The sequence below is a fragment of the Culex pipiens genome, chromosome 2 (genome assembly GCF_016801865.2).
Source record: "Culex pipiens pallens isolate TS chromosome 2, TS_CPP_V2, whole genome shotgun sequence".
Classification (NCBI taxonomy): domain Eukaryota; kingdom Metazoa; phylum Arthropoda; class Insecta; order Diptera; family Culicidae; genus Culex; species Culex pipiens.
The window spans coordinates 49,376,933-49,394,540 of NC_068938.1; the positions used below are offsets into that span (position 1 = coordinate 49,376,933).

At 37.3% G+C, this 17,608-nt stretch overlaps 3 protein-coding genes across 3 annotated transcripts; all 3 read right to left on the bottom strand.

Moving 5' to 3' along the window:
* Positions 1 to 3,861: 3,861 nt before the first annotated feature.
* On the bottom strand, positions 3,862 to 5,604 carry LOC120415993 (uncharacterized). The gene has a single exon (XM_039577646.1). The coding sequence runs from the start codon at positions 5,602 to 5,604 to the stop codon at positions 3,862 to 3,864; it is 1,743 nt and encodes a 580-aa protein (XP_039433580.1).
* A 4,013-nt stretch (positions 5,605 to 9,617) lies between these two features.
* On the bottom strand, positions 9,618 to 11,328 carry LOC128093051 (AT-rich interactive domain-containing protein 2-like). The gene is made up of 2 exons (XM_052708521.1): positions 10,770 to 11,328; positions 9,618 to 10,709 (listed from the first exon to the last, which is right to left on the bottom strand). Exons 1-2 carry the CDS (start codon positions 11,047 to 11,049, stop codon positions 10,645 to 10,647), a joined length of 345 nt encoding a protein of 114 aa, XP_052564481.1. The 5' UTR covers positions 11,050 to 11,328; the 3' UTR covers positions 9,618 to 10,644.
* A 2,016-nt stretch (positions 11,329 to 13,344) lies between these two features.
* On the bottom strand, positions 13,345 to 14,109 carry LOC120415999 (DNA-directed RNA polymerase II subunit RPB9). The gene is made up of 3 exons (XM_039577654.2): positions 13,930 to 14,109; positions 13,734 to 13,862; positions 13,345 to 13,667 (listed from the first exon to the last, which is right to left on the bottom strand). The coding sequence occupies exons 1-3, from the start codon at positions 13,992 to 13,994 to the stop codon at positions 13,478 to 13,480; spliced, it is 384 nt and encodes a 127-aa protein (XP_039433588.1). The 5' UTR covers positions 13,995 to 14,109; the 3' UTR covers positions 13,345 to 13,477.
* Positions 14,110 to 17,608: the final 3,499 nt, after the last annotated feature.

The window sequence follows — 17,608 nt, forward strand, 5'->3', positions numbered from 1 at the left end:
TCCCAAAGTTGAAAACATGACAAAGTATTTGCAAATAAATTATTTTTTTTATAAAATGTAGTGCATCTGAATGATTCAGGATGAAGTCTAGAGTACTTTTCTCCAGAGTCAGTCCGACATTTGACAAAACAAACTCGGTTTTTATCAAATATTTCCCGTAAAACAGATGGTCAAATCAACAATTTGAACCAACTGTTTCAAAACATACACAGCAAAAAATCAAATGGTAAAATCGCATGCAAAAGCATGCACATCACCTTTGTCAAAATAAACACTTAATATTACACCCTGCATGTACAATACAGTGGACTCTCTCGTTGTCAATATTGAAGGGACCGTCGAGAGCGGGAGTTATCAAATTATAGAATGAAAAATCAAAGCAATCTTCTTGAAGGGACTGAAAAATTTATTGACAGCTGGAGCAATATTGATATCGAGAAGAACGACAGCCAGAGAGTCGACTGTATTTTCAAACACAAAAAAAGTTGCAACCGACGGAATTCAAACCCAGCATCAATAGTAAGTACTGGCGCCTTAGCCCACTCGGCCATCAGACCGATGAAAAGCTGAAAGGATAAACGCAGATATGAGCTTGGCATTTCGGTCAAGTAGGTTTCCCATACTGATGGGCTACATATTTCAGGGTGTACAATTACATAAAATTGCATAAAATAATGCAACATTTATATTACACCCAGGCCTTTTACAAGCAGCTGGATTACTACTTTTTTAGCTGTGTATTTAATTTTTGTTGCACAAATATGTATTAAATATACATAAATTGTTAGAAATATGAGCTATTTTTTTAAAGAATCCTAATGAAAGTTTTTATACAAATTTTGTTTTGATCGTTGTTATGTCGTCTAAATTGAAAAAAAAGATATAGAATTTTATAATTTTTCAGTCTACAGGGAAGTTCGGTGAATGATGATTCAACAATTTCAGTATAAATTCAAGGATAAACATGAAAATTGCTAAAATAAAGAGTTCGTTTTAAAGAAATTTTTATCCAGGATTCCCCCAAAAAAGGTTATAAAAATGAATAATCACCACGAAATAAAAAATCGTGGCATGCCATTGCAAAACACTGGAATTTCACAGTACTTTCATTTATATTTAGATTTTAAGAGATTAAATTAGCTAAAACATCTCCAAAACAAAGCACATTTTAACCCTCTACAACCCAACCCCGCCTCTAGACGGGCTTCGATTTAAAAAATCGCCAAAAATCTATATTTCAACCAATTTTGATCTTCAAAAAGCAGTGGAATGAAGAACTTTTAAAATTTTGGAAAATTTTAGGGTTGGAAGTTTGACTTGTTTTATGTGACTTTGCCAATGTTTTTAAAAATGTAATTTTTTTAGGGGTCAACTTTGGCAGTGTTTTTTACTAACATTTCCTTTATTTTAAGTAAAAAGAAGTATGCAGTAATTTTTCTAGTGCCCCAGACTATGCCTCTACGCATTTATTTACAATTTAAATGATAATGGTTTCATTTTAAAGCAGAAAATGTGAAAAACATGCAAAAAATGAAAATGTGACTGTAAAAACATGAAAAAATTAGATAGGCAAAATGTAATGATAGGAGGTGGTAGAGTAGGCCAAATACTACCAAAAACAAACATAAACTAAACAAGATAAATGCAAATTAAAATACTAAAAATGAAACAAGAAAAACATTAAACAAGAGAAGTGAAGTTTTTCGTAGAACAAAAGTTGCTCAAAATGCAGGAGGTCACAGGAAAAATAAAAATTTTCGAAAAAAAAACTTTGGGCAGTAGAGGGTTAAACAAAGGATTCACCAAAAGTACAATTCTCGGGTGAGCCGTAAGAGCCACCGTGACCTCCGACACTAATTTTCGTTTTTCTCCAAATTTAAACTATATTTCATTTGTTTTAAGTTTAGGACACTTGAAGGACGTGTAGATGAACAATCTCAAGCATTTTTGAAAATGATTTTTCGTAAGTACTTCGCTTACCGGTGTTAAAAGGGGTATGTTTACCAATGGCTCTTACGTCTTTTTGAAAACTAATCCGAGAATTAATAAAATAAGTAAGATACAATTTTTTTTGTTGTTATGGTTTTCAGCAAAAGGGAAATTTGAGTATCGCAAAAAGTTTAGGCAAATCTCCATTTATAGCAATATTTTTACATTTGATATTGATTATTCCAGAACATTTTGTCAAACATTGAAAAAAACTAATTAAATTTTCTGTCAAGATGTTTAAATATTTTTATATATTTTTAAAATTTATACTATTTTTTTCCAATTTTCCTCACGTAATATGAAATTTGATCATCGCTTTAAAAAAAAGGTAAAAATATTGTCATAATTTTTTTTTCTGTTTAGCTTCTTTTGGGTTTAGTGGTTCCGTACCAAATACCCAGTTTTAGGGGAAATATACCTATTTTAATCAAACACCTATCTACGCCACCTGGATTGATTTAACGGCCTAACAACAGCCAAGCCAGGACCGACGTTTTAATTCCCCATCCGATGGAAGGTTGAAGCAGATGGGAATTGGGTACTAAAGCCCTATGTAAATTTTTATGTACAACGGTAAAAAACACGATTAAAAACCATTTCTGATCACTTTTTTTCATTTTAATGCAAAAAAAAAATATTGACAAGACAACATTTTTTCGATGGATCAACTATGGTCCCCTTGGAACGAGCTGTCAAGTAGGAGCTTTTCTGTCAAGAAGGACCACGAGGTTAATTTTTCCAAATTGATTTAAAAATCCATTTTAAACTCTTTGTGGACGTACAAAGGGTCATTGTACTCAGAAAAATAAGCTTTATCGCTGTAAACAATAATATCAGCAATCTAAGCTTCATTTTAGGACCCAATTGAACCCATAATCATGAAGCTCCTCATAAAACATTCGGATAATCGAATTACGATTTATTTTTATTTTTTTTTTATTTTTTTAAATTTATGTTTAGCAATCCCAAGTAAGTCTAGTTCATGTCCACTACATATTACCTATTTTTACGAATTACATATTTTCATTTTACTTCAGAGCAGGTATGTAAAAATATCAAACTTTCGATCTCATCTCCCAATTTTCACTGCCCTTTTTTTTGGTCGCGAAATTCTTAGAATAAAGAATTCTAGAGTTTTTTTAATGGTCCTATAAACCAAATTTTATTTTTTTGCTTTTTGAGTGCTTCAGAACCGCCTTGAGTCAGGGCTATTCAAAAGCAAAAAAATAAAATTTTCTTCATAGGACTTAAAAAAAAAAGCTCCAGAATTATCGTTCTCTATCTCATGTTTACTCAATCCCTTGTGACATTTTCTTTTTTTCTCTCATTCCCACAAACACAATCATCCCCCCTCAACAGAACGTAGCCACAAAAGCCGCCGCAAAACAAAATTTACAAACGCAGTTTAACGGGATGTAATGCGTGGCCGTTTCTGCAATCCCCCTCTCGCGTTCTTTCATTGCGATTTGTTGAAAATCAAAAGAATCTTCGGCGAGTGTTCGTGAACGAAGAAAAGAGACAGAGTAATAGAAAAAGAATGCTCATGCTGGCAATCACGAGACCCTGGAAGAGATCTCTCAAGCTATAGTGATGGTCGCTTTACTTTCTGATGTTTTGTTGCAAGAATCATCAAATGATAGTTTTTTTTTTCTGTCACTCAATTAAAACACTGCTTCAGAGTATTTTTGAGCCTATACGTCAAAATGACTTCTTTGGACATTTGGAATAGATGGAATGAAAAATCCATGTGCAAATACGTTGATAATTGCTCTATAATTAAATCCTGAAAACAAACAACACTAAAAGCCAAAGTAAATAGTTAATTTGAGGATAAATAACTTTGTTTGCATCAACTCTACATTGAGTTGACATTTACTTTCGAAAGCAAGCCTTGCAGCTGGCACACTTCTTCACCCTGAAACAAATCTTCTCCAACAAAAACACGACAGCGGCAACCCCTAACCCGATCGCCATCAGGTACCAAATCGCCAAAATATCCTCCAGTGCCAATATATCGTCCTCGTCCCACAAATGGTGGTTGAACCCACCGTAACCCCAATTATATCGGAACTGCGTCATCCACCTGTCCCATAGTCCGGCTTCGTACAACCAATTAACCGCAAGTTCCATCCTGCGGTAGAAGGTGAAATGGTTCGCCGCAACGTAGTACCGAAACTCCCAGTCGACCATCTCGTCCAGCAGGTAGAACCTTCGCTTGGCAGCCCGATGGCCAAAGTCCAAAATCTCCTGCCGGACGTGCCGCTCGATCAGATATTCGCCGTAACGGCACGAAGCCATGTACCCGTACCGATTGTCGACCATGTCGTAACGAAAGTCCGCAACTTCGAACGACTGCTGCCAGAGGCGATCGTGCACGTAATTTTGGCGATCAAACGGTTGTTTGCCCCCTGGCGGTAGCTTGAACTGGATCTCGCTTGCGATGACTTCCACCAGGGTCTTCATGTCCGGAGTGTACCGCGTTACGGTCATGTAGATGATGGCCTTTGCCAGGTACGCCTCGGATAGCAGGAATAGCAGAACGGTACAGGCGAAGCAGTAGTACCGGGTGGGGCGGGTCTGCTGATGATCGGCACAGGAATCTCCGAACAGCAGGATCATGACCAAGTTGTGAGGGAACGCTAGAGGAAAGAAGCGGATCAGTAGGAGATCCAAGAAAAGAATCATCACGATCAATATCCAAACGCTGTACTCAAAAGGATGCACCAGGTGGTAGATCACGTTCCGTTGCAGGTTCTTCGGCAGTATCAGACAGAACCCCTTCTTGTCGAAGACACGCAACTCGACGTCGAACGGACTTTGGAACACCAAACTGGACACCATCAACTCGATGTGCTCGGTCTCCAGGTACTTCAACACCGAAGATCTGTACTCGGCATAGTTCGAAGAAGTGATCGGAGGACGTTCCACGAATCGGTAGCGAATTCCGGCATGATTGAACACCGCCCGACACACCTCGATGTCCAGCCCGGTCAGCGATCCTCCCATCTCCATGGTGTACGGAGGATCCAGTGGGTTGAACATGATGTGAACCTCTCGCGATCTCCAATCATCGCGATCATCGAAGATCGTCGCAAAGGTTGCGTTCTCCGGGAAGATCGTCGACTTGTGGTCTACTGGTGATACTCGCTGAACTTGAGGAGGATCGCGTGAAATGTCCACAAACAGAAGCATGGTGAAGCGTGTTTTTTGAATCGTCAGCAGATGCGTTTTGGTGATCTCCGAATTAACAACGATCACAAAGTACTCGTCCGATTTGATTGTTTGACTCGGACGGAACTTTTTCGCCAGTTGATTTGCGTTCGTCCCATCGAAAACGAAGAGAATTTTGAAATGTGCACCTTTACCAATCCTAGATTCATGTTTCGCCATCGGTAGCTGATCGAGTGCGATCCGGAGCTGGCCGAAAATCTTCGCGATCGTTGCGTCGAACGGTTCACTTAGAACAACATCCAATATTCCTTCCGTTGATTGGTGAATGTCCTGAAGGAGTTCAAGAATCCATATGGCTCGTGGATCAAGCGATTCTTCAATAACCCGGATTTCACCCAACGCAACGTTGAGTACCGCGATCGCGAGAAGTGCAACCGATTTCATTGCGTTCGTTTGTGCCTCTTGGTGAACAATAAATGAAGTCTCAGTCTCAGATGCGAAATGCATTAAGGGAGTCTGCAACTTTGTAGTCGGTTTTATGAAAATTATACAGTTACTAATGGATAAATCAAAGTCTGAGTCTTTGTAAGGAACGTCTGGAGTAACATTTGGAAACCTCGTACAAGTTTAAATTGCTGATTTTGTTGTTCACAACGATTAAGCTATTTTTTTTATCGTCTTATAATTTTTTTGCTTTGAAACAAAAAAAAAGAAATATTTTTTAGGCGTTTTGAAATCGTTTTGCATAAAAAATTACAATGTTATTTAGGATCCTAATGTGTTACAGTATCTGTAGCCTAAGCATTTATATTCTTTCCAGCTGTAAAAATGCGTGTAACATGGTTTCAGATGTTATCTAAAATATTGTAAAAGCTAATTAACGTTCAAATATTATGATAATGGGTCTTATCTCAGTTTTAAAGCAATTTGGTTAATGTGTTTATCATTCTAACATCATCTTTTTATCAAATATAATTTAAAAATCCACCATTGATCCTACTATACGTCCCTATAGCGCGGATTCGTTAATTCGAATGTCCGCTAATTTGACTGCTCGCAACTTCGAACGTGTTCGAATTAAATAGCACTCAAACATCAAAATCAGTTGTCAAACTAATGTTGACATTTCAATCCAATAGAGCAATCTACGTGCGCATGTATTGCGTATACGTACACAAAAATCAGGCATGCCAGATTTTGAAGATTTTCGGGCACATCACAAAAACGCAAATGAGTTTAACTTGATGGCAAAATAATATTTTACAAATCTGTTTTTGGCAAAAAAGCAAAACATTGTTATCTTTTTCGTGAGTAATTCATTTAATTAAAAATCATCGAATAACATGGCAAAACAAAACGTTTGAGCATTGAGCCTGTGCTCGAAAATCTTCAAATGTGGCATCCCTGACAAAAATAAAGTGAGGTTACATTTTGTCAGCCAGCAAAACCAAATGGTGCGCTAGTGTGCGTACGCGAAGAGCAATTCCATCTCAAATATAAAAAATAAATACACGCCACTTCTATGGGATTTTTCAATTTTTATGTTTAAAAATTAAATTTTAAGGTGCACCCAAAGGAAAAATATATCTCAAAATCTGCAGCAGTTGATTTGCTGCAGAAAATGTCATATTTTATAACATTTTTTGCAGCAAGCCCCTAGATCATTTTTGCCCGCGTGTAAACATTTCAGCGATCTGCAGTTCTCACCAACACATATAACGCTGGCCCGTCCCCGAGCAACACTCCAAAGAGAGGCATATGTTGGTGCTCTTTCACTCACTTTTCATCAAGCGTCCATGGCGCGGTGGTAGCGTGTCGGATCAATAACCAAGAAGTTAGTGGTTCAATCCTCGTTCTGTTAAGGTTTTTTTTGTGAAATACAACCAAAAAGCCGTCGGTAATGTCGATAATTGTCGGTAACGGGCAAAAATGTCATACCCCTATATCGCAAAAAATGCATGAGGACAGTTTTCATGCAGATTCTGATATACTTTCATGCCGTAATGCATCACAATCATGCGACCGCCGGTTGGGTGATGAAGTCACGATTTTTGTTTTGTTCAAAATTTTTGAGAAAATAGCCTAAAATGTTACAAAAAGACTCACGAAAAATGCAGGATCTCATGCACACTAGCTTACCATTTGTTTTTGTTGGCGGGTACAAATTTTAACCTAAAAATCCTTCGTGTACAAACACGCAATACATGCGCACGTAGATAACTCTATTGTTCGACGATTTCCGAGCACGTATAGTTTCAATCTTTGGACAGCTGTCAGTCGTTCCAATTTGTTTTATATTGGAATGCATCAAGTGATTGTTGACATTTTTCAGCACACTCCGCAAACGACAAAACAAACACATTTGTTGCCGGATCTTTTCCGGGAGAGAACCGGAAAAAAGATCCGGCAGCAACTTTGAACTGGTTTGTCGTTTCCGGAGGGTGCCGAAAATGTTGGTTTTGTCACTGCACATTGATTGAACTTTTTTTAAATGCTTATATTTATATTGAAGATTCAGCTGCCAAAGCTGAACAAGTCTTTAACATAAGTTGTCCAATTCCTCTACAAACCTTCTTACGTCCTTTAAAAACAGTTCCGTTTTGAGGATTTTACGCTCCCAGAACTAAACTGTGTATTTGTTCCAATACACTGTTATCCATTACCACCACAAAGACACACATTCGCCTTTTTTTTTCGCGATTAATATTTTGGCAACCTCAAACAGAGTTGCAGACGTTGCACACTTTTTCCATCGCAACCATTGCATCGTCATGTGTCGCGCCTTAAGTCGTGAATCGTGTTTCGGGGTTTGGCCTTTTAATCATTGCCACCTTTTTTTCTCGTCCGAAAACAAACGAAATTGGGCCAAATCCGCGACGACAATCGCGCACATGTCGTCACGCGAATTTCCCCCTCTGGCGAGCCAAACGTGTAAATAGTAAATATTGTGAAAATTCGTTAGAAAAAAACACGCCACCCCAGGGAAGGCGGATTTCAAACGAAATCACGTGGCGCGTCAAAGTTGGCCAAGTGAAAGTGTCAGGAGGGGGAGAAAAAGGGTGGGAATAAGGTGGGAACAGGGTTTGCGCGCCCGTTTGGCTGCTGCGACAACGTGAAAATGAAAACAAAAGTGTTTTCGATTTGGTTTTATTAGGCGTAAAAACGTAGTTGTTAGATTTTCAAACAATTTTATGTGTTTTTTGTTTCAATACTCGTCAAAAATTTCAAACATGCCGGCATTTTTCTCAAAATAATGTATTTCACAATTGCAGCAAATAAACAGGTGAAATCATGCCATATAATAAACTTGTTTTCTTTTGAGAAAAAAAAACAGCATTTTCAATCGAGGTTTCTGCGTCTCGCGCACTTTGGACCAAATTTGTCTTCCGCGCAGCGTCGCGACGCTTCTATCGACCCGGTTTTTGCTTTTGTTTATCACCATGGTGGATTTCCACGGAAAACGTCGCTGCTGGCTTGGTTTACTTGCAAGACGAGAATGGCGCAACTTTTGTCGCGGGTAAACGTACGACTTCCGCTTTGTCGACCGGTTGATGCCACGGCGGCGTCGTTGTTGAGGGAGGCCTTCAGGCCAGGTTCGATGGATTCGAGGAGAACGTTGGAAGCGATGGTTCAAGGACGCGCGAAAGAAAGAATGGTTCAACGAAATTGGTGAATGCTGCAAAAATATTTGTTTAAATATGTTATCTTTAAAAAATCAAAATGAATGTTTAACATTTCGAAGTTCCAATTATTTTAATCAGAACTTGAAAAGATTTGGGAAAAAATAATAGCTTTTTGCTTCAAATATTCAAATTTAGTTCAGTTTAAGACTAAGGAGTCGGATTTATTTTATAACAATTTTTAATGAATGTGAGACATAAATAAATTTTGACCGCTGCCTTTTTAAATCCTCCCTTCGATTTTGCTTGATGTAGTTGTAACAGTAATTTTATACACTGTTGGAAATTAAAAAGAAAAAGTGCAATCAATGGGAAACCATTTAAAAAGCAGGCTTGCTTCATAATATTTAGAATGACCATGGTATTTTATTTTCGCCCTGAAATTTTGTATTGCTTAAAATTTAATGTTATGAAATATATTGCAAGACACCTTTACTTATTTATAATGCTACAATCCTTCACACAAAGAAAAAATACTCTAAATTTAAAAAGATCGTTCGTTGGATTAAAAGTTCGCGTTGGTGAATATTCGTAGAAAGTTCAAACTTTTTAATTTAAAAGTTGAAAAGTTTTTGATACTACCATGCATTTATGGAACAAAATCGTTGTATCGGTAAAAGTGTTTTACTTTTAATTGGAAAAGAAACCTTTTATGGCAAGAATAAACAACATTTAATAATACAGTGTTAATTTCAGAAAAAATGTGCTTTATTTTATATTTATTTTTAAAAGTTTTAAAAAGTAAGTTAAAAAAAAACATGTTGTTATTGTATTTATTGCGCGTATTCCCGAAAAAGACACGCGGCATACCAGCTTCGAAACGACGCGCCGCACTTTCGGCAAATGCGCGCTGTCAAATCCCATACTGCGCGTTTTGTTTTTGTTGATCTTCTTCTTCGAATTGCATGGCATTGTTGCCGGGTATGTTTTTTACTGCACTAAACTGCCGTTCTACGCATAATTGTCCCATGTCAGTTTTGGACGATTTTGACTTTATGACATTTTAAAGTTTAGTTTGATGTGTACTTTAAGAAAAACACATAAAATCTGGTACTTTGTTCGGAAATTCATTAAAAACAACACCAAGTCTGTTTGTCCCATCGTTGAACTTCTACGCATAATTGTCCCACCAAGTATTTTCTTATACGGAATCATTAGTTTTATGTAGCATTATGTCGTGTTTACCTGTTGTTTAGCAAGAGGATCACAAATAAGAGTGATACACTGCTAACTGGGGCAATTAGGGACACATAGGGCGAATAGGAACCCACGGGACAATTATGCGTAGAAACACAGAAATCGGTCGAAAAAATTCAATCGCGTTTTTCTCAGTTGCACTTTTTTGAACATGGGACAATTATGCGTAGAACGGCAGTAAAAGTGCAGAAAATCGCTGGCAACAGTGTCTGCGGCACATTCTGAAATGCCGCGTGGCGTGTACCTTCGAGAGACGGACAATAACGCTTCTGGCTAACATCCGAGTCCAAGCTGTACCGATTATTATGGTACGTTAACGGTAACTTCCAAAGACCCCAAGCTGGACGGTTCCGGATGGACGTTTCGACGCGCGACAGCAAAGTAGCGAACAGGATGGTCCATTGCCGGCCTTCATCAGGACAGGTTTGGAGAAGTTGGCTGTTGATTCGGGAAGGGTGGTCGACGTTTCCCGGCTGAGAAGTGAAGTGCCTGGACAGGGAGTTCCAGAACCTGGAAGCGCATCCGGAACACGGGGTTGATGAGGCGGCCCTCGGAACGGAATTTGATTTCGAGCACTTCATCCTCCTTCCACAATGACACAGATTTTTCATGCTCGCTGTCCCCAGCTGAAGCTGCGCCGTCGCGATGTGAGCGTTTGTGGGCGGGAAGTTGCTAAAAGAGATGGAAAGTAAGGGAAGTTGGCTAGCCACTGCACACATTCTCAATACTCACCGGTGTTGTGAACCGCCGACATCGAGTGCAACATCCGCGCTGACCACCTCCGATTATGCCGCTTCTTGCCGTCCTCCTCTTCGTCGGATCCTTTCTCGTACTTGTCCAAAAATCGGATGTTATTCTTCTTCAACGCAATCTCACTGTTCACGCAACGCGTCGGCAGCGCCATCTCCTCGATGATCTCGTCCCAGTCCTCGCGGGAATCGACCTTCAACCACCATCCCCGGGTCACTATCACCGAATACAACCGGTTCGAATCCACATTCCTACCTCCCATCCTACATAAACAAACAAAATCAATCACAAAACACCCAAACTTCCTTCTAACCCATTCCGGTCGTGAAACAGCTGCAGGTCCTGCAGGAAGCTGCAGACATGGCCTTTTCGAACCCTCGACCTCGTCCCGCACAAGCACCACCAAAGCACCACCCTCCTTCGCCGGCGTTTTGCTGCTGCTGTTTGACTTACGAAGGTGTCCGCACCCGAGTCCTGGCTGCTGCCGCGGTCGGCTTTGATTCGCGTTCTGGACTCACCAGGCACCACCGGACCCACCAAAATATTTGTTTACATTTGGAACATAGGCGTACACGGTTGCACGAGAACGTCAAAATGAAAGAAAAAGTAAAATAAAAAGTAAATGAAAGTCGTATTAAAAGTTAAGACTTTTAAATCAGTCAGTAAGGAGATTTTCAAAAACTGTAGCAGTAAAAGTTTTCATTTTTTAAACAAGAAATAAACTTTCCCTTCAGCAAATTTCGGCAACTTTTTAATTCAAAAGTAAGTTACTTTTGTCATTACAGTAAAAAAAATTTGTGTGTTGTTTCATTTAAATTTAAATGTTGATTTCTTATGCAACCAAACCAAATAACTGGTTAGGGTTTGTTACAGTCCAGACTCGATTCTCCGAAGGCTTCGGTGAAATCTCACTTCGGATAATCGAACCACGAAAAAAAATTTCACTGTCTAATTTTTAATTGTCGTGCTTAAGAGCAAGGCGAAAGTGATTTAAAATGTTTAAATCTAAAATGGCGGTGACGAAATATTGATAAAATGCATTTTATGATTAAATAGGCAATCAACTACACTCAAACCCCGATGGTTTGACACCAACTGTTGTCAAACGAACGGGGTCACTTTTTAGTTTGACACCCTTTTTACACGGAGTTCACACACACTACCAAACGTTTGTTTTACACGGAGTTCACACACACTACCAAACGTTTGTTTTGATAGTGTGCGTGAGCGCCGTGTAAAAAGTGACAGTTCGTTACTTTTAGTTTGACTTTGGCCAACCAACGGGGTACAAACTAAAAAAGTGTAAAACGATAAAGTGACCAACCACCGGGTATTGAGTGTATTCAAATTAAGGGGTTACATACATGTAGAAAATCACAAAATTTTATATTACAGAATATTTGTTAAATCCACTCAAAAGATGATCTTGATTAAACTGAGTAAGAGACGATTTAAGCTCAAAATTTTGCCATGCGCAAAGCGGGCTGTCAAACTTTGTTGGCGTTTTTCTCTAAACCCCGAGTTGATTTACGGGTGCCACGATATCTCGAGATGAGAAGGACCAAATTGGCAGAAATTTGAGGTGAAGACTCTCAAGATGTATCCCGTGTGCATGACGAAGGCCAATTTTTAAAATTTGCTTTTTAAAAAAAATACAAAAATCAAAAACACACGGGATACATTTTGAGAGTTTCACCAAAATTTTGAGCCGATTTGGTCAAGACAGTGTTGAGATATCGTGGCACCCGTTTTTAGAAACTGCTAACTTGAAATTGCTATATCTCGGCAATGATGCAACCAAATATCTTCAAATTTGTTTTGTTAGTAGTTGAAAATGTATATTATAATGCCCTGAAAAAAGAATTTAAAAAAGTAAAAGTGTGTGCTCCTCATTATCTCTGACTTTTTTGCCGATATACATGTATGTAACCCCTTAAACTAAAATGGGGTAGCAGATCTCGAATTTTTGAATAGAAAGTAAGTTATTATATTTTTTTCATTTTTAAACATTAATTTCTTCACAATTCAATTTTATTTGACATTCATCATTCAAACAAATGTAAAGTACGTCTAAAAACATATTTGTTTATGTATTTTTATGCTGATTGGCTTTTCAAATATTTTTTTTTGTTTCTAAACATTGTTGTTGGGAACAGCATCTATTTTCAGCGTGCCTCTAATGTTACCATATCAGCACTTTAACGTTAAATTACAGCTCAAAAAAAGCGTTTTCAACTGAAATCGAATGATAAATAGCTCAATAGAAAGTGAGCAAGCAAGTTTCTTTAAAAAGTTTTCCAAAATAAGTTGTTTAAATAGTGAAAATAATTTTAATTTGATTTAATCAGCAAATTGGATGGAGTTAGGAGCGAGTGCTTAACCTGCCACATAGAATTTCCCCTAGTAGCGTAAAATTATGTTAAACAAAATGTGTTAAGCACAAGTGATCGGATATTTTTTTAATCGGGCTTTAGGAACCTACTGGACATAAAATTTATATTTATATTTAATATCAAGCTAGTGTTTATTTCCAGAAAGAAAAGAAAAACAAATAATGTTCAGCACTTACAAAGAAATCCGTTATTTATTGAACGTTTATTCAATTATCAATACAAAAGCATAAAGATCATTATCATATGATCCACGTCCAATGTTTTTTTCCTGCCAACTGCCAAAATCAACCAAATTTTCTACTCGGTCCAACGATGGCAACAGTTCGGATTCGTACACACGTAGTACAGTCTCATCTCCTCTTCGGCTCGCCGGGTCTGCGCCTGGAAGAAGACCGCCTCCCGGTGGGCACACTTAGGGCAGGCATGCTCCTCGGTTCGCGGTAACGTCGGATCCGATATAACGTCCGGCACGATGTGGGTCAGCTCGCTGAAAGGGAGGGGGAGAGCAAAAGTTAGACCGGAAGTCTCGCAACCAAAATTGTACAAAGCTTACTCAATTTCGTGCATAATTTTGTTCACGTAAATGCAGTTGGAGTCCGCTTCCTGTTTGTAGTCGCAGTTCCGGCACGCGTACAGCAGGACCTTATTTTCTTTGTCCTCCTTCGGGTAAAGCATGTTGTTGCTGAAAGTACAAAATTAAAGCCATTTTAGTGGGTGTAAATTGAAACGAGTTTCTACTCTCTATTTACCATTCCTGGCAGAAACGAATGCCGACAAATCCTGGGCCATCGTCGTGAGGTGTTTCATAAGACATTTTTGGTTGAATTTGTAGTGAATTTTACGGCAAAAACTTGATTTAAATGGAAAATTTAGCAGAACCGTCCGCTGCCTCCGAGTTGTTGACACTTTTTGACAGTTTGAAGCATTTTGCTCTAAACCGGTTGGCGGGACGCGACAAAACGTTGGCAGGGCTGTGTTGAACCGGTTCCAGCAGGTGAAGGCAGAATTTAATTTTCACATGCAGGTGGCGTAGCGATATTGCATTACAATTACATTAGGCTGGTACATTATTTATTTCTAGAGTTTTTTTTGTTTTGAAAAGGTCAAATAAACAAAATTTTCTTTAGATTTTTTTTGTGAGTTTTTGAATACCCCTAGCTCAAGGCGATTTAAAAAAAAAACCCAAAAAGCAAAAAAATAAAATCATGTACTTTGGACTTAAAAAAAAACTTTAGTTTTAAAATTTTGTTTCTCGGCTCAGGTCAAAATCGAGGGAGAGGGGGACAAAAAGTCTAATATTAAAAAAAACTGAATTCGAATCACAAGCCAAATGAAATTTTGCAAAACACTTCAAATTGTTAAAATGCTTATCCGCTCTTCTCTCGTGTTGCTCCAAATTATATCATTAGGATGATATAATTTCAGTAATTAAGAACATTAGAATCTTAGAAATTTAGGATTATAAAATTTTAGAATTTAAGAGCTTTAACCCTCTACAACCCAACTGTGCCGCTAGGCGGGTTTCAATCTAAAATTTTGCCAAAAAACATTTTTCCACCAATTTTTGATCTTTAAAAAGGATTGAGGTTTTGCAGCGCGCCTGTGTTTCAAATGTAGGTGGCGCCAAAATGAGGTTACTTGCCAAAAATCGTATTTCTTTCTGCTGGATTCAAGAACAAAATCGCTTATTTCTCATGGTTCCCTGCATCAATCTTAATGAAACTGGTTGCAAAAGACGAGAAAAATTTTTTGCTTTGAAATAATGAACATCTTTTTTTGGGCGCGCAAAAATTGGTGCCCTTTTTCTTTTAAAAACATGTTTTGGAACACGAAAAAATTAGTTTCCTCGTTTTTAGGATATAGGAATGGTTTAGAATCATACTGACCTTGGTAGAGAAGTGTTCAAAGTACCTCAAAAAGAACCTTTCATAAAATTTTGAAAAGTTTAAAAAGTTAGTTAACTATAGTTAAGAAAATGTTGATGAAAGTCATTATTTTAAACTTCTCAAAGTGTCATGATTTTCTCAATGAAAATGATTTCAAATAGGAAAACGGAATGCACTTTCGGATTCTTTGGTTAATTTTCCACTAGGAGAAGGTTAAATAAGTTTGTAAATAATAAATAATATGTGTTTTTGAAACACAATTTTAAAAAATCTTCAAATTTATAGGCAATTTAAGTTGGACAAATTTCATGTAAAATGTGAAAACTTGTGATTCGTGCTTCAAATTCAATATAAAATGCAATATAAATCGATTATTTTATAAACAAAACTAGTTTTAACAAATTTCAGGCAAAATTCCTACTTTTTAACAATTGTACCTAAAATTTATGTCTTTTGTTAAAAAGCTTATAAACTTAGTTAACTAAATAAAAACATTGATTTTTTTTCTTAGAAACTATATCAGCTACTTTACTGCCGTTTTACGGCGATATGATGTATACGCCATTGAGGTGATTTTGCTGTAGACACGATTTTCTGTTTTTGTTCATTTTTTCAATTTAAAATGACTAATTTAAGGTCTGCTCTGTAGAAACTGTTAAAAAGTACAATAAAAATGGGGCCCCTACAAAATTTCTTGTTTTTTCCTATTCTCTACGATTTTAAACCACAAACATCATTTAGCCGAAAAAATAGCAATAAAAAATCACTACTTTTACTTCCCAATGATGTATGTATACATTGCTCGATCAAAGCAAGCTATATTTTTTGTGCCAGCTATTTTGACAGTTGAGCGGATCCCTTAATGCATTGTCCACGTGGGAGGGTATTAGGGAGCGTTCTTTTATTACGTAACGCAGTTGGGGGGAGGGGGTCAGAGGCCGTGTTACGCTCCATACAAATTATTCAAAATTTGTATGGAAATTTTGTTACGAGGAGGGGGTCTAAAAATCCGATTTTTTGCGTTACGTAATGAAAGAACGCTCCCTTAGCGATTGTCTACGCTCCATAAACACATTTTTTTCATGAACAATTGTCCGCAAGGGAGGTGGGTGGGTCTATAATTTTCAAAAAAGTGGCTACGTGGATGTGGATAAGGTGTCATCCATTAAGTACGTCACATTAAAATCAGCCAAAATTTACTCCACCCCCCTTTGTCACGATTTCCCTATGCTTTTAACACGCAATGTCACTCTTGCTCAAAACCCCCCTCTTCCCACAGAACATGACGTACTTTATGGATGACGCGTAATGGACGTCCCCTCAAGAATTAAATCGAAATAATGTAATAAAATATGGCCATGTCTTGATTTGGTCCCAAAAACCACAAATCAACATTCAAACAGTATTGAATTTGACTTCTATCAATTCTCAATGTATACATACATCATGATGAGTAAAATTGGCGTATACATCATTGTTTGTTTGCTTAATAAAATGGGCCCCAGAGCAGTTTTTTGAAAAATTCTTTCGTCAGGAGGTAGCTTTTAAGATTCTTTATCTGACTGTACAATAAAATTGAAAATGTCCAAAATGGCGTATACATCATATCGCCGTAAAACGGCAGTTTAGTGATGGTACATTTAACGTACACATAAAGTTTGAACATCTTAAATATGATTTTAACAAGAAAAACTATGACTATCAAAGTCACCCCGGATTTAAAACTAAGAATTTTTAACGTAACTATTGAAAAAACTTTTTTTTCCAAAATAGTGCATGGACATTGTGTGGCCTACCCCAGTACATGTTTTAAAAATAATAATCTTGAGAAAAACCTTACCTGTTGGAAAATATTCCAAAAATAAATTGAAATCCTATCAAAGTCACCCCGGTTTACGGTATGCAGTATTTTTTTTTGACTATGACCCAACTAGACTGGGAAAAGTTTATGATAAAAGGTGGTAAAATAAGCCAAATACCAAATCAGAAACAAACATAAACTAAACAAGATTAATGCAAATTAAAATACTAAAATGAAACAAGAAAAACATAAAACAAGAGAAGTAAAGATTTTCGTAGAACACAAAATACTCAAAATGACATCCTGGACAGGGGAAAAAGAAAAAATAAAAAATAATTTTATAATGTTTCAATCTTGCATTTTTAGAATTTTATTTTAGTGGAATTTGAGAAGTTTATAATTTTATCAAGAATTTTATGATTTTAGAGTTTTAATTCGACGGTAACATTTCAAAAGGCATCATGTACATTTTGACACTTTCTGGGTTATTGCATATTCTGAAAGTACTCCTAATAAGCTACCTCTCCACCAAAAATGAGCAAATGTTACTTCAGTAAAGTCTGTTTAATCATGATTTTAAATAAAGTAACATAAACAAAATCTCTGCCATCAGCAGTCCCTGTTTATATAGCCCTGTCAACCTGTCAAACAAAAGACTACATGAACCTCGTGACGAAAAAAAAGCAACATGAACAAAGCGCCATGTACATTCGGCGAAGAAAAACGAATCATAACAAAGCG

Bases quoted from the DNA above. Each gene is read 5' to 3' on its own strand.
- LOC120415993 (XM_039577646.1), bottom strand. From the start codon at position 5,604: ATGAAATCGGTTGCACTTCTCGCGATCGCGGTACTCAACGTTGCGTTG.
- LOC128093051 (XM_052708521.1), bottom strand. From the start codon at position 11,049: ATGGGAGGTAGGAATGTGGATTCGAACCGGTTGTATTCGGTGATAGTG. The intron at 10,710-10,769 runs GTGAGTATTGAG...CATCTCTTTTAG, and splicing joins GTCGGCGGTTCACAACACCG to CAACTTCCCGCCCACAAACG.
- LOC120415999 (XM_039577654.2), bottom strand. From the start codon at position 13,994: ATGTCTTATGAAACACCTCACGACGATGGCCCAGGATTTGTCGGCATT. The intron at 13,863-13,929 runs GTAAATAGAGAG...TTGTACTTTCAG, and splicing joins ATTCGTTTCTGCCAGGAATG to CAACAACATGCTTTACCCGA. The intron at 13,668-13,733 runs GTAAGCTTTGTA...CCTCCCTTTCAG, and splicing joins AAAATTATGCACGAAATTGA to CGAGCTGACCCACATCGTGC.